Source organism: Molossus molossus, unplaced genomic scaffold (genome assembly GCF_014108415.1).
Source record: "Molossus molossus isolate mMolMol1 unplaced genomic scaffold, mMolMol1.p scaffold_m16_p_18, whole genome shotgun sequence".
Lineage (NCBI taxonomy): Eukaryota > Metazoa > Chordata > Mammalia > Chiroptera > Molossidae > Molossus > Molossus molossus.
The window spans coordinates 65196934-65210733 of NW_023425353.1; the positions used below are offsets into that span (position 1 = coordinate 65196934).

Consider the following 13800-nt stretch of genomic DNA (forward strand, 5'->3'; position numbering starts at 1 on the left):
ACCTGAACAAAAAATAGAAAAATGTCCTCAGGTGAGGATAAAAAAAAAAAAAAAAAAAAAAAAAAAAAGTAAGAGGTAAAATGGAGAGGGATCTGGGAATTTTCCTTTAACAACTTGAAATTTAGATGTAAAGCTTAACTACCATTAGATTGATTTTCACCTCTCAAGTTGTTAGTACTCATGGCAGGACATTTGTTCTCTTTGAGGAGAGCAGTACTTTCGATGTAATTTTCTTTTACTTAGAATTTTATAATCATATTAGCACATCTTTATGCATATGTAGTTTTAAAATAATGGTAGCATACTTTATGATGGGTACTCTACAGTGTTGCTTATTTACTAATCCAAAGGTATCATTGCAGTACAACCTTTCTTCCACATTGGGTTACATGCAGTTTAGTAAAAATAATTTTAAACCAGGAGTATTAAACCTCAGATTTTTTCTGCAGAGTTCCAGGGATTCTTTCACACTGATGAGACAAATTCTACTTGGCATGTGATTTCAAAATAGTTAAATTTATAGATTCTGCTGATTCTTCAGTATACTTTCCAAATAGTCTGTGAATGTTCTTGACAAATATTAGACTGTTGAGCTTTTGGAGAGGCTGAATGTGTTGCTAGGATGGGCCATAAATTTCTTTTTCTGCTTATGCTTACAAAAATTCTTTTTCCCTGCTTTTTATTTTAGCAGTGACAGGAACTAGGGATGATTGTGCAGGAAAACTAAACATTACTGCCTGCCTAGTTATACTGTTATTTTAATCTACTGAGGAGCAGGCCTCTCAGTGGGAAAGGATTGTTCAGCCTGATTTGGATATTCTGCTGTTCTGTGGTGTCACGTGATCCTAGTAAAGCGTGTGCTCTGGGGCTAGTCACCCAGATTGCTCACCTTGAACGGTGTGTGTTTTCTTCTGCTAACAAACCCGAGTACAGTGTGGTGTCAGAGCAACCCTCACCAATGCTCATGGAGACTCTAGTATTCAGGTCTCTAGTCAAAGAGGTCATTGGATTGGCCTGGAAAAAGAAATTAGCACCACATTGATTACAATAATAATGCTGCTTTCTGATTATACGATTCATTTCATTTTTGGTATAGGGTTAGTATTCCCACCTCTATATAATCAGAAACAGTAACTGATTTTTCTATTAGAGAAAATACTGTACAGTTATCATATAAACCACCTAAAGCTTATGGATTAAGACATTTATTATGTTGTTCTCTGGATTGGGCAGTTTTTACATAGGGTTTTATCATTCTGTTGCAGTTAGGTATTGGTAGGAGCTGTAGTCCTCTGAAGGCTCATTTGAGCTAAGCATGGCATCTAAGACAGCTCACTTAACACAGCAGGGACTGCTTACTGGAGTATCTTGCCTTGTGGCACCTCTCCTTTTAGTTTACAGCATGGCAGGTGGATTCTGAGAGGGAATCTCCCTCTTAAGAACATGTATTCCTAGAGGCAAGAGGTAGAAACTTCCAGACTAGTTAAGGGCTGTGCTTAGGACCTGGCCTCACTCACTGCTGTCAGTTTGATTGGTCAGAGCAGTCTCAGGACCTGCCTGGATTCAAGGGTATGAGAAATGGACTCATTTTATACTGAGGAGTATCAAGGTCACATTTTTGCAGAAGAGTGCTTAAAATGAGAAATAGCATAGTCATCTTTGGAAAATAGCATTTGTTAGAAACTCTTGATTTAAAAACAAAAAACAAACTGGCCCTGGCTGGTTTGGCTCAGCGGTTAGAGCGTGGGCCTGCAGACCAGAGAGACTCATGTTCGGTTCCTGCTAAGGGCACATACTGCGGTTGCAGTTTGTCCCAGGCCCAGTTGGGGTTGTGTGGGTGGAAACCAGTCAGTGTGTCTCTCTCACATCGATGTTTCTCTCTCTCTCTTCCTCCCTCTCTCCCTCCTACTCTATCTGAAGATAAATGCAAAAATGTCCTCGGGTGAGGATAAGAAAATAATAATAACTGTAATGCTTTAAAGACTATATTAGTGTATTCTTTTATAGATATTGTATCTATGTGTATGTGCATGTGAGTTATGTAAATATTATGTCTATGTACATGTACATTATATATATTTATCCATATGTACATATATACATATATGTGATATTTCAGTATCAATATACATTATACAGTTGACTCTTGAACAACACAGGGGTTAGAGGTATCAATGCACAGCACCGTTGAAAATCAGTGTATAACTTTTGACTCCCTCAAAACTTAGTTGTCTCTCAGTATCCTCAGGGTTGGTTCCAGGACTTCTCATGGATACCAAAATCGGTGAATGCTCAAATTCCCTATATAAAATAGTGTAGTTCAATGCATACAGTTGGCCCTCCACATCCATAAACTACATACCACGGACTGAAAACAATGCAAGGATTTAATACTGAATAAAATCCACATATAAGTGGATTTGCCTAGTTCAAACCCATGTTGTTCAAGGGTCAAATGTACTTAGCTTAAAAAAAAAAAGCACAACATTTTAATTAGTGTTCACAAATCTCAAAACCATCTGGCAGTTGAACTACCTTTCCCCTGCTGATTTGTGTTATCACTCTCTGTGAAACTATTTTACATCTTCTCTATTCTCAAACCTCTAACATCTGCTCCCACCCCACTCACTCTCAGCTGATGGCCTCACTTTTTATTTCCTTGAGACTAAAGCAACCAGAAGAAAAATAGTTTTCCTGTCATCAGATCTCTCAACTACTTGTGGCATTAGCCATATTCTATACCTTTCCTCTTTGTGACAATACGTAGGGTATCCAGCCTAAGTGAAACCTCTTCTTTTGACCTGGGAGCCACCTCTTTGTGGCTACTCAGGAATTTAACACCTGCATCATCAAATTTTCTCTATTAGATCATTCCCTTCAGCATACAAACAGCCTGAAATCTATCTTTTGATCACACAACCCTGTTCTGCTACCCCATTTCTTTGCTTCCATTTACTGAAAATTCTGCAAAAGAATTGCTCTGCCTCCATTTCTTCTCTTTCATTTTCTTTTCTTTCCTTTATCTCACCCGAGGACATTTTTCCATTTTTTGTTCAGATAGAGCGGGAGGGAGAGAGAAAAACATTGACGTGAAAGGAACACATCGAGTGGCTGCCACCTGCACTACCCAACCAGGGCCGGGGACAAACTGCAACCGAGGTACATGCCCTTAGAGGGAACCGAACCCGGGTCTCTCTGGACCGCAAGCCGACACTCTAACCGCTGAGCCAAACCAGCCAGGGCTCATTTTTTTTTTAAATTTAAATATAGTTGGTACACATTATTATATTAGTTTCGGGTGTGTAATATAGTGATTGGACAATTATATACTTTATGATGTGATCACCATGCTAATTAAGTAACCATCTGTCACCATACAGTTATCACAATATTTTTAAATATATTCCCCTCTTTTTTTCACCCATCCTCTCACCCCCTCCCTTCTGGCAACTATCAGTTTTATCTCTATTTCTATGAGTCAGTTTTTGTTTTGTTTGTTCACTTGTTTTTCTAAATTCCACATATAAATGATATCATATGTTTGTCTTTCTTTGACTTATTTCACTTAGCATTAGCATCATACATGCTAGGTTCATCCATGTTCTGTTCTCTCATGAACTCACTTCATTTCATCAAAATTTCCCTTGTAGAGGGCAGTGATGACCACTACAATGCCAAATCCAGTGGCCAGTTCTCAGTCTGTATTTTATTTAACCTTTCAGTGCATTTGACAAAGTCCTTAAAACCCTGTTTTCAATACTGCTTTTCCTCTCACTTCCCTGCTTACTCCTCCCTCATAATTTTTTCTGCTAGCTACTTCTCCCTTTCCTGACCTCCAAATATCAAATGTCAAATTAGCATGTCCAAATTAAATCATGTTTCTCTCTTTCAGATGTGTTACCAGGCCAGAATAAAGAATGATATTTGACTTCATTCATATCCCACCTCTAATCTATCAGTAGATCCTGACAGCTCTAACATATCAAAACTCTAAGCCCTAAAATTTTTATCATTACCAGTCTTACCTTTATCCAGTCACCCATCATTCTGTGAATTGTTGCAATAAATAGCCTTCTGACTGGAACTCCAGAGTTCTTCTTTCTTGTTCATGGTTTATTCTCAACAGAGCACTCAGAGTAATGCTTTCAAGACGTATGTCATATCACATCACTCTTCTGATGCAAATTTCCAGTGGTTTCCTATCTTGCTTGGATGGCTTACAAAGGCCTGCCTGATCTGATCCCTGTTGCCTCTCTGACTGCATTATTACCATGCTCCCTCTTCTTCACTTTGCTCCAGGTACACTGAGCTCTCTCTTCTCTATGAACATGCCAAGTCCACTTTCACTTCAAGGCATTTGATCTTGCTGATTTTTTTATGCCTCTAAAATTTCCCCAGTTTTCTCAAATGCTGTCATCCTATTTTATTCATATTTCTACTCAAAGTTCAGCTCCCAAAGAAGCCTTTCCTTGACCAGCCTACTTGAAGGAGTACCTTCTCCCACGCCTCAGTCAACTCACCCTTGGCTACCCACTGTCCCTATTCTGCTTTAATTTTTTTTTTTATCCTCACCCGAGGACATTTTTTGATATTTTGTTCAGATAGAGTGGGAGGGAGGGAGAGAGAGAGAAACATCGATGTGAAAGGGACACATCGAGTGGTCGCCACCCACACGAACCAACCAGGGCCGGGGACAAACTGCAACTGAGGTATGTGCCCTTAGCGGGAACCGAACCCTGGTCTCTCCAGACCACAGGTCGACGCTCTAACCGCTGAGCCAAACCGGCCAGGGCTGCTTTAATTTTTTTTTCTTGGACAAAAGAAAAATGGTGGTGAGAAGTTCTATCTCTGCTCTGTAGAATGAAAACATCACAAGAGTAGGAATCACAGCAAAGTGATAGCATTCAGCTGGTACTCCATGAGCATTTGTTAACTGAGTGAACAAATAAATGCTCATGTATGTATGCAGTAGATTGTGTATGGTTGGATAGGAAAATAATAATTCTAACTTTCTCTTTTAAATTTAGAAATGTAGCCCTGTTTTATCAAAACGGTGTTGCCTTTACCGCTTTATCTTCAAGATCTATTTGCCAGATGATGCAGTCTGCTTAGGCCTTGTTGCTTTTTGAGCTGGCAAGACTTGGTAAATTTGTCCTTGTGCCAGCATTGTGTGCCATCAAGGTGCTTAACTTTTCTTCACATATTCATCAACTAAAGAAGGGATAGAATGCCATTTGAAATGATGTAGTTACAGTACATGATTCCTAAGGTATTCTTGTTAAAAATAATTGCTCTTTAAGATGGACCTTTAAAAGTCTAATGCTTCATTAGATGATTTCTCAGTAGTATGATGTTTTGAACATTTGTTATAAGATCACTGCCACCTAAAAAACATTAGCTAATTCTACTGGTTTGTAATTTGCTTTATAATTAATGTTATTTATAGCCACTTAAATCAGGCTTATTTTAGCAAGCCCCCTTTTAGGGAAAATCTCAGATAGAGACTTTACTAACAATATAGTTATAGGTCAGCAGTTCTCAACCTTTTTCATCTCATGGCACACATAAACTAATTACTAAAATTCTGTGGCACACCAAAAAGTATATTTTTTGTCAGTCTGACAAAAAAAAAAAAAATAGGTATTTTTTTTTTTTTTTTTATCTTCACCTGAGGACATTTTTGCATATATCCTCAGATAGAGAGAAAAAAAACATCGATGTGAGAGAGACACATCGACTGGTTGTCACCCACATGACCCCAGCCAGGGCCAGGACAAACTGCAACCGAGGTTCGTGCCCTTAGCAGGAACCCAGGTCTCTCTGGTCTGTGGGCCAATGCTCTAACCGCTGACACAAACCGGCCAGGGCGGTATAATATTTATTTATACACACCGGACGGCTATTGTGTTGGCTATTGTCATTTTTGTATTTGACAATCTAAGGGAAAAGAGGTCAATGCCCCTGCTAAATAGTCAGGTATTGCATGTTTTAAAAACTCTTGTGGCATACTGGTTGAAAATTGCTAATATAGGTTAATTGGTCTTTATTACTACTTTTATTTTTTTAATTCTCACCTGAGGATATTTTTCTATTTATCTTTAGATCTAGAGTGTGAAGGAGGAAAAGGGGGGGGCGGGTGGGATGAAAGAGACACATCAACTGGTTGCCTCCCACATGACCCGACCAGGGCCCGGGACTAACCACAACAGAGGTATGCGCCCTGGACCAGAATCAAACTCAAGACTCATTGGTTCGAGGGCTGACCTTCTACCCACTGAGCCAAACTGGCCAGGGCTATTATTTTCTTAATCATCACCATGGATACTTTTCCATTGTTTTTTTTTGCTGTTGTTTGTTTATTTGTTTTTTAGATAGAGTGGAAGGAGGGAAGGGGGCAGAGAGAGAGAGAAACATCAATGTGAGAGACACACATTGAATGGTTTTCTCCCATTGGAGGTTGAACCTGCAACCCAGGTACATGCCCTTGACCAGGAATCAAACCTGCTACCCTTTGGTTCTTGGGCTGATGCTCTAACCACTGAGCAAACCTACCAGGGCTGATCTGTTTTTAAAAGCATTCTTTTTAGATAAGTTACATTCCAAGAATTTCAATTATGTAAAAGTATGCTTCTCCACAATACAAACAGAAACCTAAAAATTCCAAAATTAAAATTTCACTTGTGAGCAAATAGGAATTTAGTTTTAAATTTTGTGTTCTTAAGTATATCTTTTGCTCAAGCATCTACTGTCATGGCATTTTCATTTTTTACTTGTAAGCATACCCACTATGACATCATTAAGTTCATTAAAAGGTTCCCACTTAACTCTTACAAAGGTGACATGTTTTATTAAACTAAAAAGAGTAGAAATCTGTGACACTAGGGACACATACTGTTTACAAAAGCTAATTAAAGCTAGATGAGGCCTGGAAACCTGGAGTGAATGTTACTCCAGAGACTTTGGCTTTATTTTGAAACCTTAGTACCTTCAAAATAGGGCAAGTGATTCTTTCCCTCCCTCTCCCAGCTTGAATATTGCTCCTGGAAAAACCAGAGACGTTGCTGGGTGGTTGGAATGTTTGTTTTTACAGGATAGTAACTTGTGCCAGAGAAAACAGATCTAGGCTCCTGTGTAACTTTCTGTTCTAATTAAAATTTAGTTACTTGGATTTACTGGGAAATGAATAGTCCAGGATAGAATAGAGATAATCAGTATTGTGTATGATCCAGATAAATTATATTACTTGTTACATGTCACTATGTAGAGGCTTTTAGACTGTACAAACTAACGACTTTAAGATTCTTAAATAAGCTTCTCTTTACATGGCCTTTTTTAGAGGTTTAGAGAAATGAGCACTTTTCATAGTTTAACTATCTCTCTCTCTTTTTTCATTCCCTTTCCATGTTCATTTTTTTTTCATCCAACACCAAAAATGCCCTTTCAGAAACACAAAGTAGATCTTTTCTACAAACTACGCCATGTGATGAATGAACTTATTGACCTTCGAAGGCAACTACTGTCTGGTCACCTGACTCAGGATCAGGTGCGAGAGGTTAAGCGGCACATCACCGTGCGACTGGACTGGGGGAATGAGTAAGTATGCCTGCATTTGGACATCTCTCAGTTTTATTTACAATATTCAGTCCTCATGGAGTTTGTACTTGATCAAAGTTTCTCTTTAGTGATTAAAAGTCATTATTCTCTACTAAGCTTTGATTATTTTTACTGTGAGTCACCGTTTCTAAAGGACACTCACTGGTTCTACCCACTGAAACTCTCTCAGCCTCTATTTTCACTCCTGGAAAAACAAATTGGACAACATTATCTACTGAGGTCTCTTCCAGCTCAAATTTCTGTATCTTCTTTCCTTCTTTCTCCCTCCCTTCCACTTCTTTATTTTCCCTTTCTTTCCGTTTTTTCCCTTTCCCCCAGTGGAAAAATATAGTCACTTCAAATCTTAAATGAGAACTTTGTAGCTCTATCATTATTAAAGGAAAAAAATAAAATAAATATTAATTACCTATGATTTTAAACTTTTATGCCTTTTCTGTAAGCTCTTACATAGACATTATAGCTCTACCTTTTCAGAACCTATCTTAGAAGTTATTGATAACAGCTATTAATAGTTTATTGAGTGCATCTACCTATAGCATTGTGGTAAGTGCACGGTCTAACTTATATGCACTGTTAGCAATGAAATACTAGTATGCTGTTTCAAGAAAAGAGATCTGTATTACCTAATGAGGAAACAGGTTCAGAAAGCACTTTTTCCAATGTTATATAGTGAGTGATAGGGATGGTGATTGTACCTAGGACTAATCCCAAAGCCTGTACACTTTATGCAGGACTTGACTATCTCTCTGATTATTTTTAAGGGTTTCTTAAATCCAGGCAAATTATTACCAGTATTTCTAGTCCATGGGTTATTTGATCTTTTTTCTATACTCCTAATGTGAATATTGTATGTCCCATAATACATATCTGATTTAACATGAGAACTTTCAAAGATAGAAACTAAACTGGTACTTTACACTTTTATTTAGAATTAAAATTAAATACTGAGCTTTCTATATAAATACTGAGTAATCTATATAATAACAATTTTTATTTTGTTTCCTGAGCATAGTAATTATTATTTATTTGGTAAAAAATTTGAATAATTGGGCATTAAATTTATGTGGTGTACATTTGTTGGCCTAGTCAATGTGTAGACTCATTCTATATGTAAAAATTATTAAAATTGTATTAGGTAGAAATCATCACTTATAAAATTATGTTCTTACATTTTTAGGAACTAAAATATGGGAAGGGCATAAAACAAAGCTGTGTTCAAATTAATTGGCCATTATCTCTGTTCAGGTCTCCTATACAAAGAGTCAGTTAATTACATCCTCCCTAAGGGAATTTTAAAATAATTTGTCTAGCAATGTAATTTTAATGTGTTAATGTATTTTCAACACCTTTCATAAAGATGTTTATAAAAGTTTCTTCTCAGTCTCTATTTTCATCACTAATGAATACAATATAGCTAAATTAAAATTGCATTAATCCAGGAATGACTCAACCTAATTGATTTTTGCCTTAGAAAAATACCTATGTCCGAAATACTTTTCTTACAATAATTTGTAGAGTTTTTGTGTTTATTCTTTAGATAGAAAGTTCAGATTTGAATAAAATGTAAATATTTTATGAGCTTTTGTTGATTTAGAATGATGTTTCTATGGATTATAAGTATCAAATGAAATAATCAGTATATTTATTGTGAAGTTTAAATGTTTAAGACAAATCACCAACAAATATATAATTTTTAGTTTTTCTTTCTTTTTAGTCTCTCCTTCCTCCGCCTCTCTTTTCTGTTTTCTCTCCCAGATTCCATATATCCTAACCCACCCATCTTTCTTTCTTCCTGCTTAGTTTATGTTCCTTGCCAAGGGTCTTGGTCTTGGAGGAAGCAACACAAGTAGCAGTTTAAATTACAGTTTGCAGAAATTACTGCCACCCACCCACCACCCCACTGAATTTCCTCTGAGTAGATTTTTAGCTAAGACTCAGAAAGGTTTGTGATTCAGTACTTTCCCTTTAAGGACTTGGTGATAGTTTCCAGCTTCATGACATCTGAAATTAGCAGATGTTTCCATGACTTCTTAAACTTCTGTTACAGGCTGTTGTGTCCACCAGTCAGTGTCTTGCCCTACTCAAGAAGTCTGGGATAACTATGTTTATAGTGTGATTGTGTCAAAATTCTTATGTCAGATTATCTTGTTTTGATGACTCACTTATACACACTACACTCAGCACAGCACAGCAGCTGCACTTGGTAGGCATTACATGGATGAATCTAAGTAGTAAAATGCGTTTCTTCTTGGTATACAAATACAAATACCATTGCGAATACCAATCGGTATTTTTTCCTTTCTGGATTGATGTATTGACACAAAATCATCCCTCAAACTATTATGACTGAACTGATTACAATCACCTATAGCCATTAGTACTTAACTTTCATGGTCATTAGTAGAAAGGCAACAGGTATAGTGGAAATACCATAGCTTCAGAATAAGACAGACCTAGCTTGAGACAAGCCCAAATCTGCTCCCTTAATGGGCCACTGAGTTAACCTCTGTCCACTTTAATTTCCTCAATTATCCAATGGGTCTAATACTGTCTACTTCCCATAGTGCTTAGAGATGATATATATAAAATGCTTATCCCAAGTAAATGTTAAGTAAAGGGTAGCTATAATTATATCTTATTATATTTTATAGTTATATAAATATACCATGTTTTCATTAGTATAGTTACTATCTGTATGCTCTCTATACTATAAGAATTAGAAAAGGGCACTACCCACAGGAAATTCTAACATCTCCAGTCTTTTCAAATGATTCTGAGCAAAAACTAAATCCTAATGCCTTAAAACATTTATTATATGTAATTAATTAACTTCAAATTGTTTTTTGTGTTCTTTGGTTCAGATGAGGAACCCTAGAAGAAAAATATACAATAGAAAATAAAATAGAATATAGAACATTCAGAAGAAGTGTACAATTCAAATAATTTTATATAGAGATTGAGGGCCCTTAGAGAGGTGCACCTGAAGGCATATAGAACCAGGACCATGTCTCTTATTCACTGCTGTGTCCCCAAGTTCATCATGGGCCTGGCACAGAGTAGGTGCTAGTAAATATTTATTGAATTATTAGTATGAATGATGAGTGATCAATGACGGGTGATGAGCAAAGACGAAACATTTAAACAATTAGTAGGACCATTTTTGAAAATTCAGCTTTATACTACATCTGTATGTAAATATATGTAGATATATGTCACCTGCTTGTGTTAATCTATTTGAGTCTTATTCAGACACTATGTCTCTCTGGTCACAGTCCTTATACTTTAGGCCATATGTTGACTAATGATGAAACACAAACTGATAATAATTACAACAGCAGTAGCAATTCATAATGCCAGGCAGTGTACTGAGTGTTTTACATGGATTAATCCTTACAACAGCCTATGATAATAGATAAGACAGTGTGGTTTTGTGGAAGAGTCAAGATACGAACCAGGCAATATAACTTCAGAACTTATGCTCCTAATTGCTTTGCTGCACTGCCTCCCTTTGCTATAGAGATAGAGAAAAGACTAAGTTGACCATTGCATACACTTACTGTTCATTATTCTTAAACTACAGGAAAAAAAACAGCCAGGAACCTCTTTCTCAGAGGGAAATTTGTAGTGAACATGTGTTGCTTCTAACTGTGCAGCATCTCTGCCTTTTTCCAATGAGGACAGTCCTCCAGTTTAGCTTTTGAAAACTACTCTTCCTCCATTTAAGTCAGTCTTAGAATGAAATTGCTTTCTATTTTATCACATCACCCGTTAATCATTCTCTTATTTCCTAATGAAATTGAGACATTAAAAGGTCCTGTGCTCTCAGAACTTATATGCATGTATACATAACCAATGGACATGGACAACAAAGCCGGGGACGGGGTGGCGGGGATGGGGAGGAGGGTGTCAATGGGGTAAAAAAGGAGAAACATCTGTAACTAAAATAAAAATAAATAAATAAATATATTTTAAAAAAAGAAAGTTTTATACCTAACAGAAGTAGACACTTAACAGTCTGCCAGTGAGAGAAGGAAAGAGTACAGACAGGGACTTTAACTTGGATTTGCCACAGATGATAGACGGGATGCTATTTAGGTAGAAGAGATGCAACTTGCGCTACTGAGACCATCTGCAAAAGGATTTGTAACCAAAATAGTCATCTTCATTGGAAGTTTTTATATGTGTAAATTGTGCTTTAGTAAGACATTAAGAGTGTTTGCTTCACTATCCACTTTTAGCATAACTGTAAAATTCTGGGAAACAGAAACTAAGAGGCAAATCCAGTGTCCTGAAATGGGAGTTATTGTAGACTGGGTAGATGCTTCTTACGTTCCTTAAGGAAAGGGGTGGGGGGTAGGCAGAAAATGCCACGAGTGTAACGCCAAAACAAAGGTCAGAAAACAGAGAATTACTGGTCACTTCTTAACATTTTTAGATTCTAGCCTTGTCCCAGGTTTTATTTCTTTACAGATGGTTTACATAATACAGAGAATTCCTACTTAATAACTTGATTCATTGAATATTCAGTGGGGACCTATCATAGCAGAATTACCTAGGGGCCTATACCAAAGTATATATCCACCCCAATCTCAAGATTCTGATTTTTTTCTCCTCACCCTATAGATAGAAAATCAGTATTGCTTACAATTTCTTTTATAAAAGGCAGTATGTCAGATCTCTTGGTTGTACTGAAAGAAAAACAATTTTAGGACCACTGCTTTAAAGAGTTATAAAAATTATCTTTTGGACTTCATGGAAAATATAAAAAAGAAATATGACCTGGACCCTGTCCTCAATGAACATAACATGCCCAGAATATAAAAATGGCCAGGTTGGGTTGTAAGAGAGGAAATAGTAGGAACTGAGAGTCACAAGAGCACACACAATAAAAATGTTTTCTCCAACCAGTAGGTACCTGAACAGCCATTATCACTTCCATTTCTGATGGTTGCTTTTAGAAGTTAAGGTATTTTGATGGATCAAAGCAATATATTTTCTAGTTAACTCATTAGCCTAGATTAGTTCACCTAACTTAACGTCTGCCTTCACAAGCAGGGGGTCGGTTCTAAGGGAGCAGAACAAAAGATATGTACATTTTGATAAGCAGAAAGAATTCAACACCTGGTGGCTTTGTGCACTGGGAAGGGGACAACCCTTCAGGAGGTACTGGGGGGCGAGAGCTGCCATCTTCAAGCAAGCAACAAATTTTGACTACCCTGTAACTGTTAAATAAGACCTGCCTGCCAATCATGGTGTATTAATTGTACTTCAAAAATTGTTCTAATAGAAGGTAAAACATGAACTTAAAAAAAAGGTCCTGTGCTCTAGTGACTTCAAGGAGAGGGAAAACACTCTGCTCTCGGGGGAGAATTAGCCTGCTGAATACCAACATTTGCTTGACTGAAAACTACTGTGTTTCTTGTATTCAGCACCATTCGTCTGGTGCATAAAAGGTCTGTTAGGTGAGTGGATTGGGTACATGGGTGATTAGTTGTATGGACAAGCAAGATAAGAGTGTCATAGTGCTAATAAGATAGAGTTTGCATGGATATCAGTTTCTAGACAGGTCCATTACTGTGTGTGGTGCACTAACACAGAGCACATATACTCAATCCCAGCCCTGATGACTTAGATCCATCTGGATTTTTTTTTTCTTAAGCTATTATACTGAAAACACATATTTTGATTGGATTATTTTCATTAATTCTAATATTTAGACATGATGATACATATATTTTGTGACCTCTAGTTGTTAAAGAATATGTATGAAGTTTTGTCTCTGTTTTGTATTTTAAAAGGTTTCAATAGCATGACTACAGAAAAATTGGAAAATGTTTTAAATGATCACTTGTAAAATGAGCATGCACACATACTGTTGTAAGTAGTTTCAGGGGTCCACAGCTCCACTGGACTCCAGGTTTAGAGCTGTTTTGAGAGAGAGAGAGAGAGAGAGAGAGAGAGAAGGAGCTAACATTTATTGACTATAAATTATGTACCATGTTTGAACCCAAGAGTTCTGACTATGCCCAGAGTTATTCATTGTCTCATCCTGCCTCCCAATCAATCATTAATCACCATTACTTCTTCCTTTCTGCCCAGGTTATACCAGATCTTCTAAATACTGTGTATTTTAGTATTAGTACTCCTTGGTTAAACTTCTGTTTAATTTTCTTAAGATATTGGCTA

At 36.9% G+C, this 13800-nt stretch overlaps 1 protein-coding gene across 1 annotated transcript in view; it reads left to right on the top strand.

Moving 5' to 3' along the window:
• The window catches only part of DOCK3 (dedicator of cytokinesis 3), a 247386-nt gene that overhangs the window by 68586 nt on the left and 165000 nt on the right, over nucleotides 1–13800 (top strand). The window contains exon 5 of the mRNA XM_036267098.1: nucleotides 7445–7593. Within this exon, the coding sequence (XP_036122991.1) occupies nucleotides 7445–7593 (149 nt within the window). The remainder of the gene's footprint in view (nucleotides 1–7444; nucleotides 7594–13800) is intronic.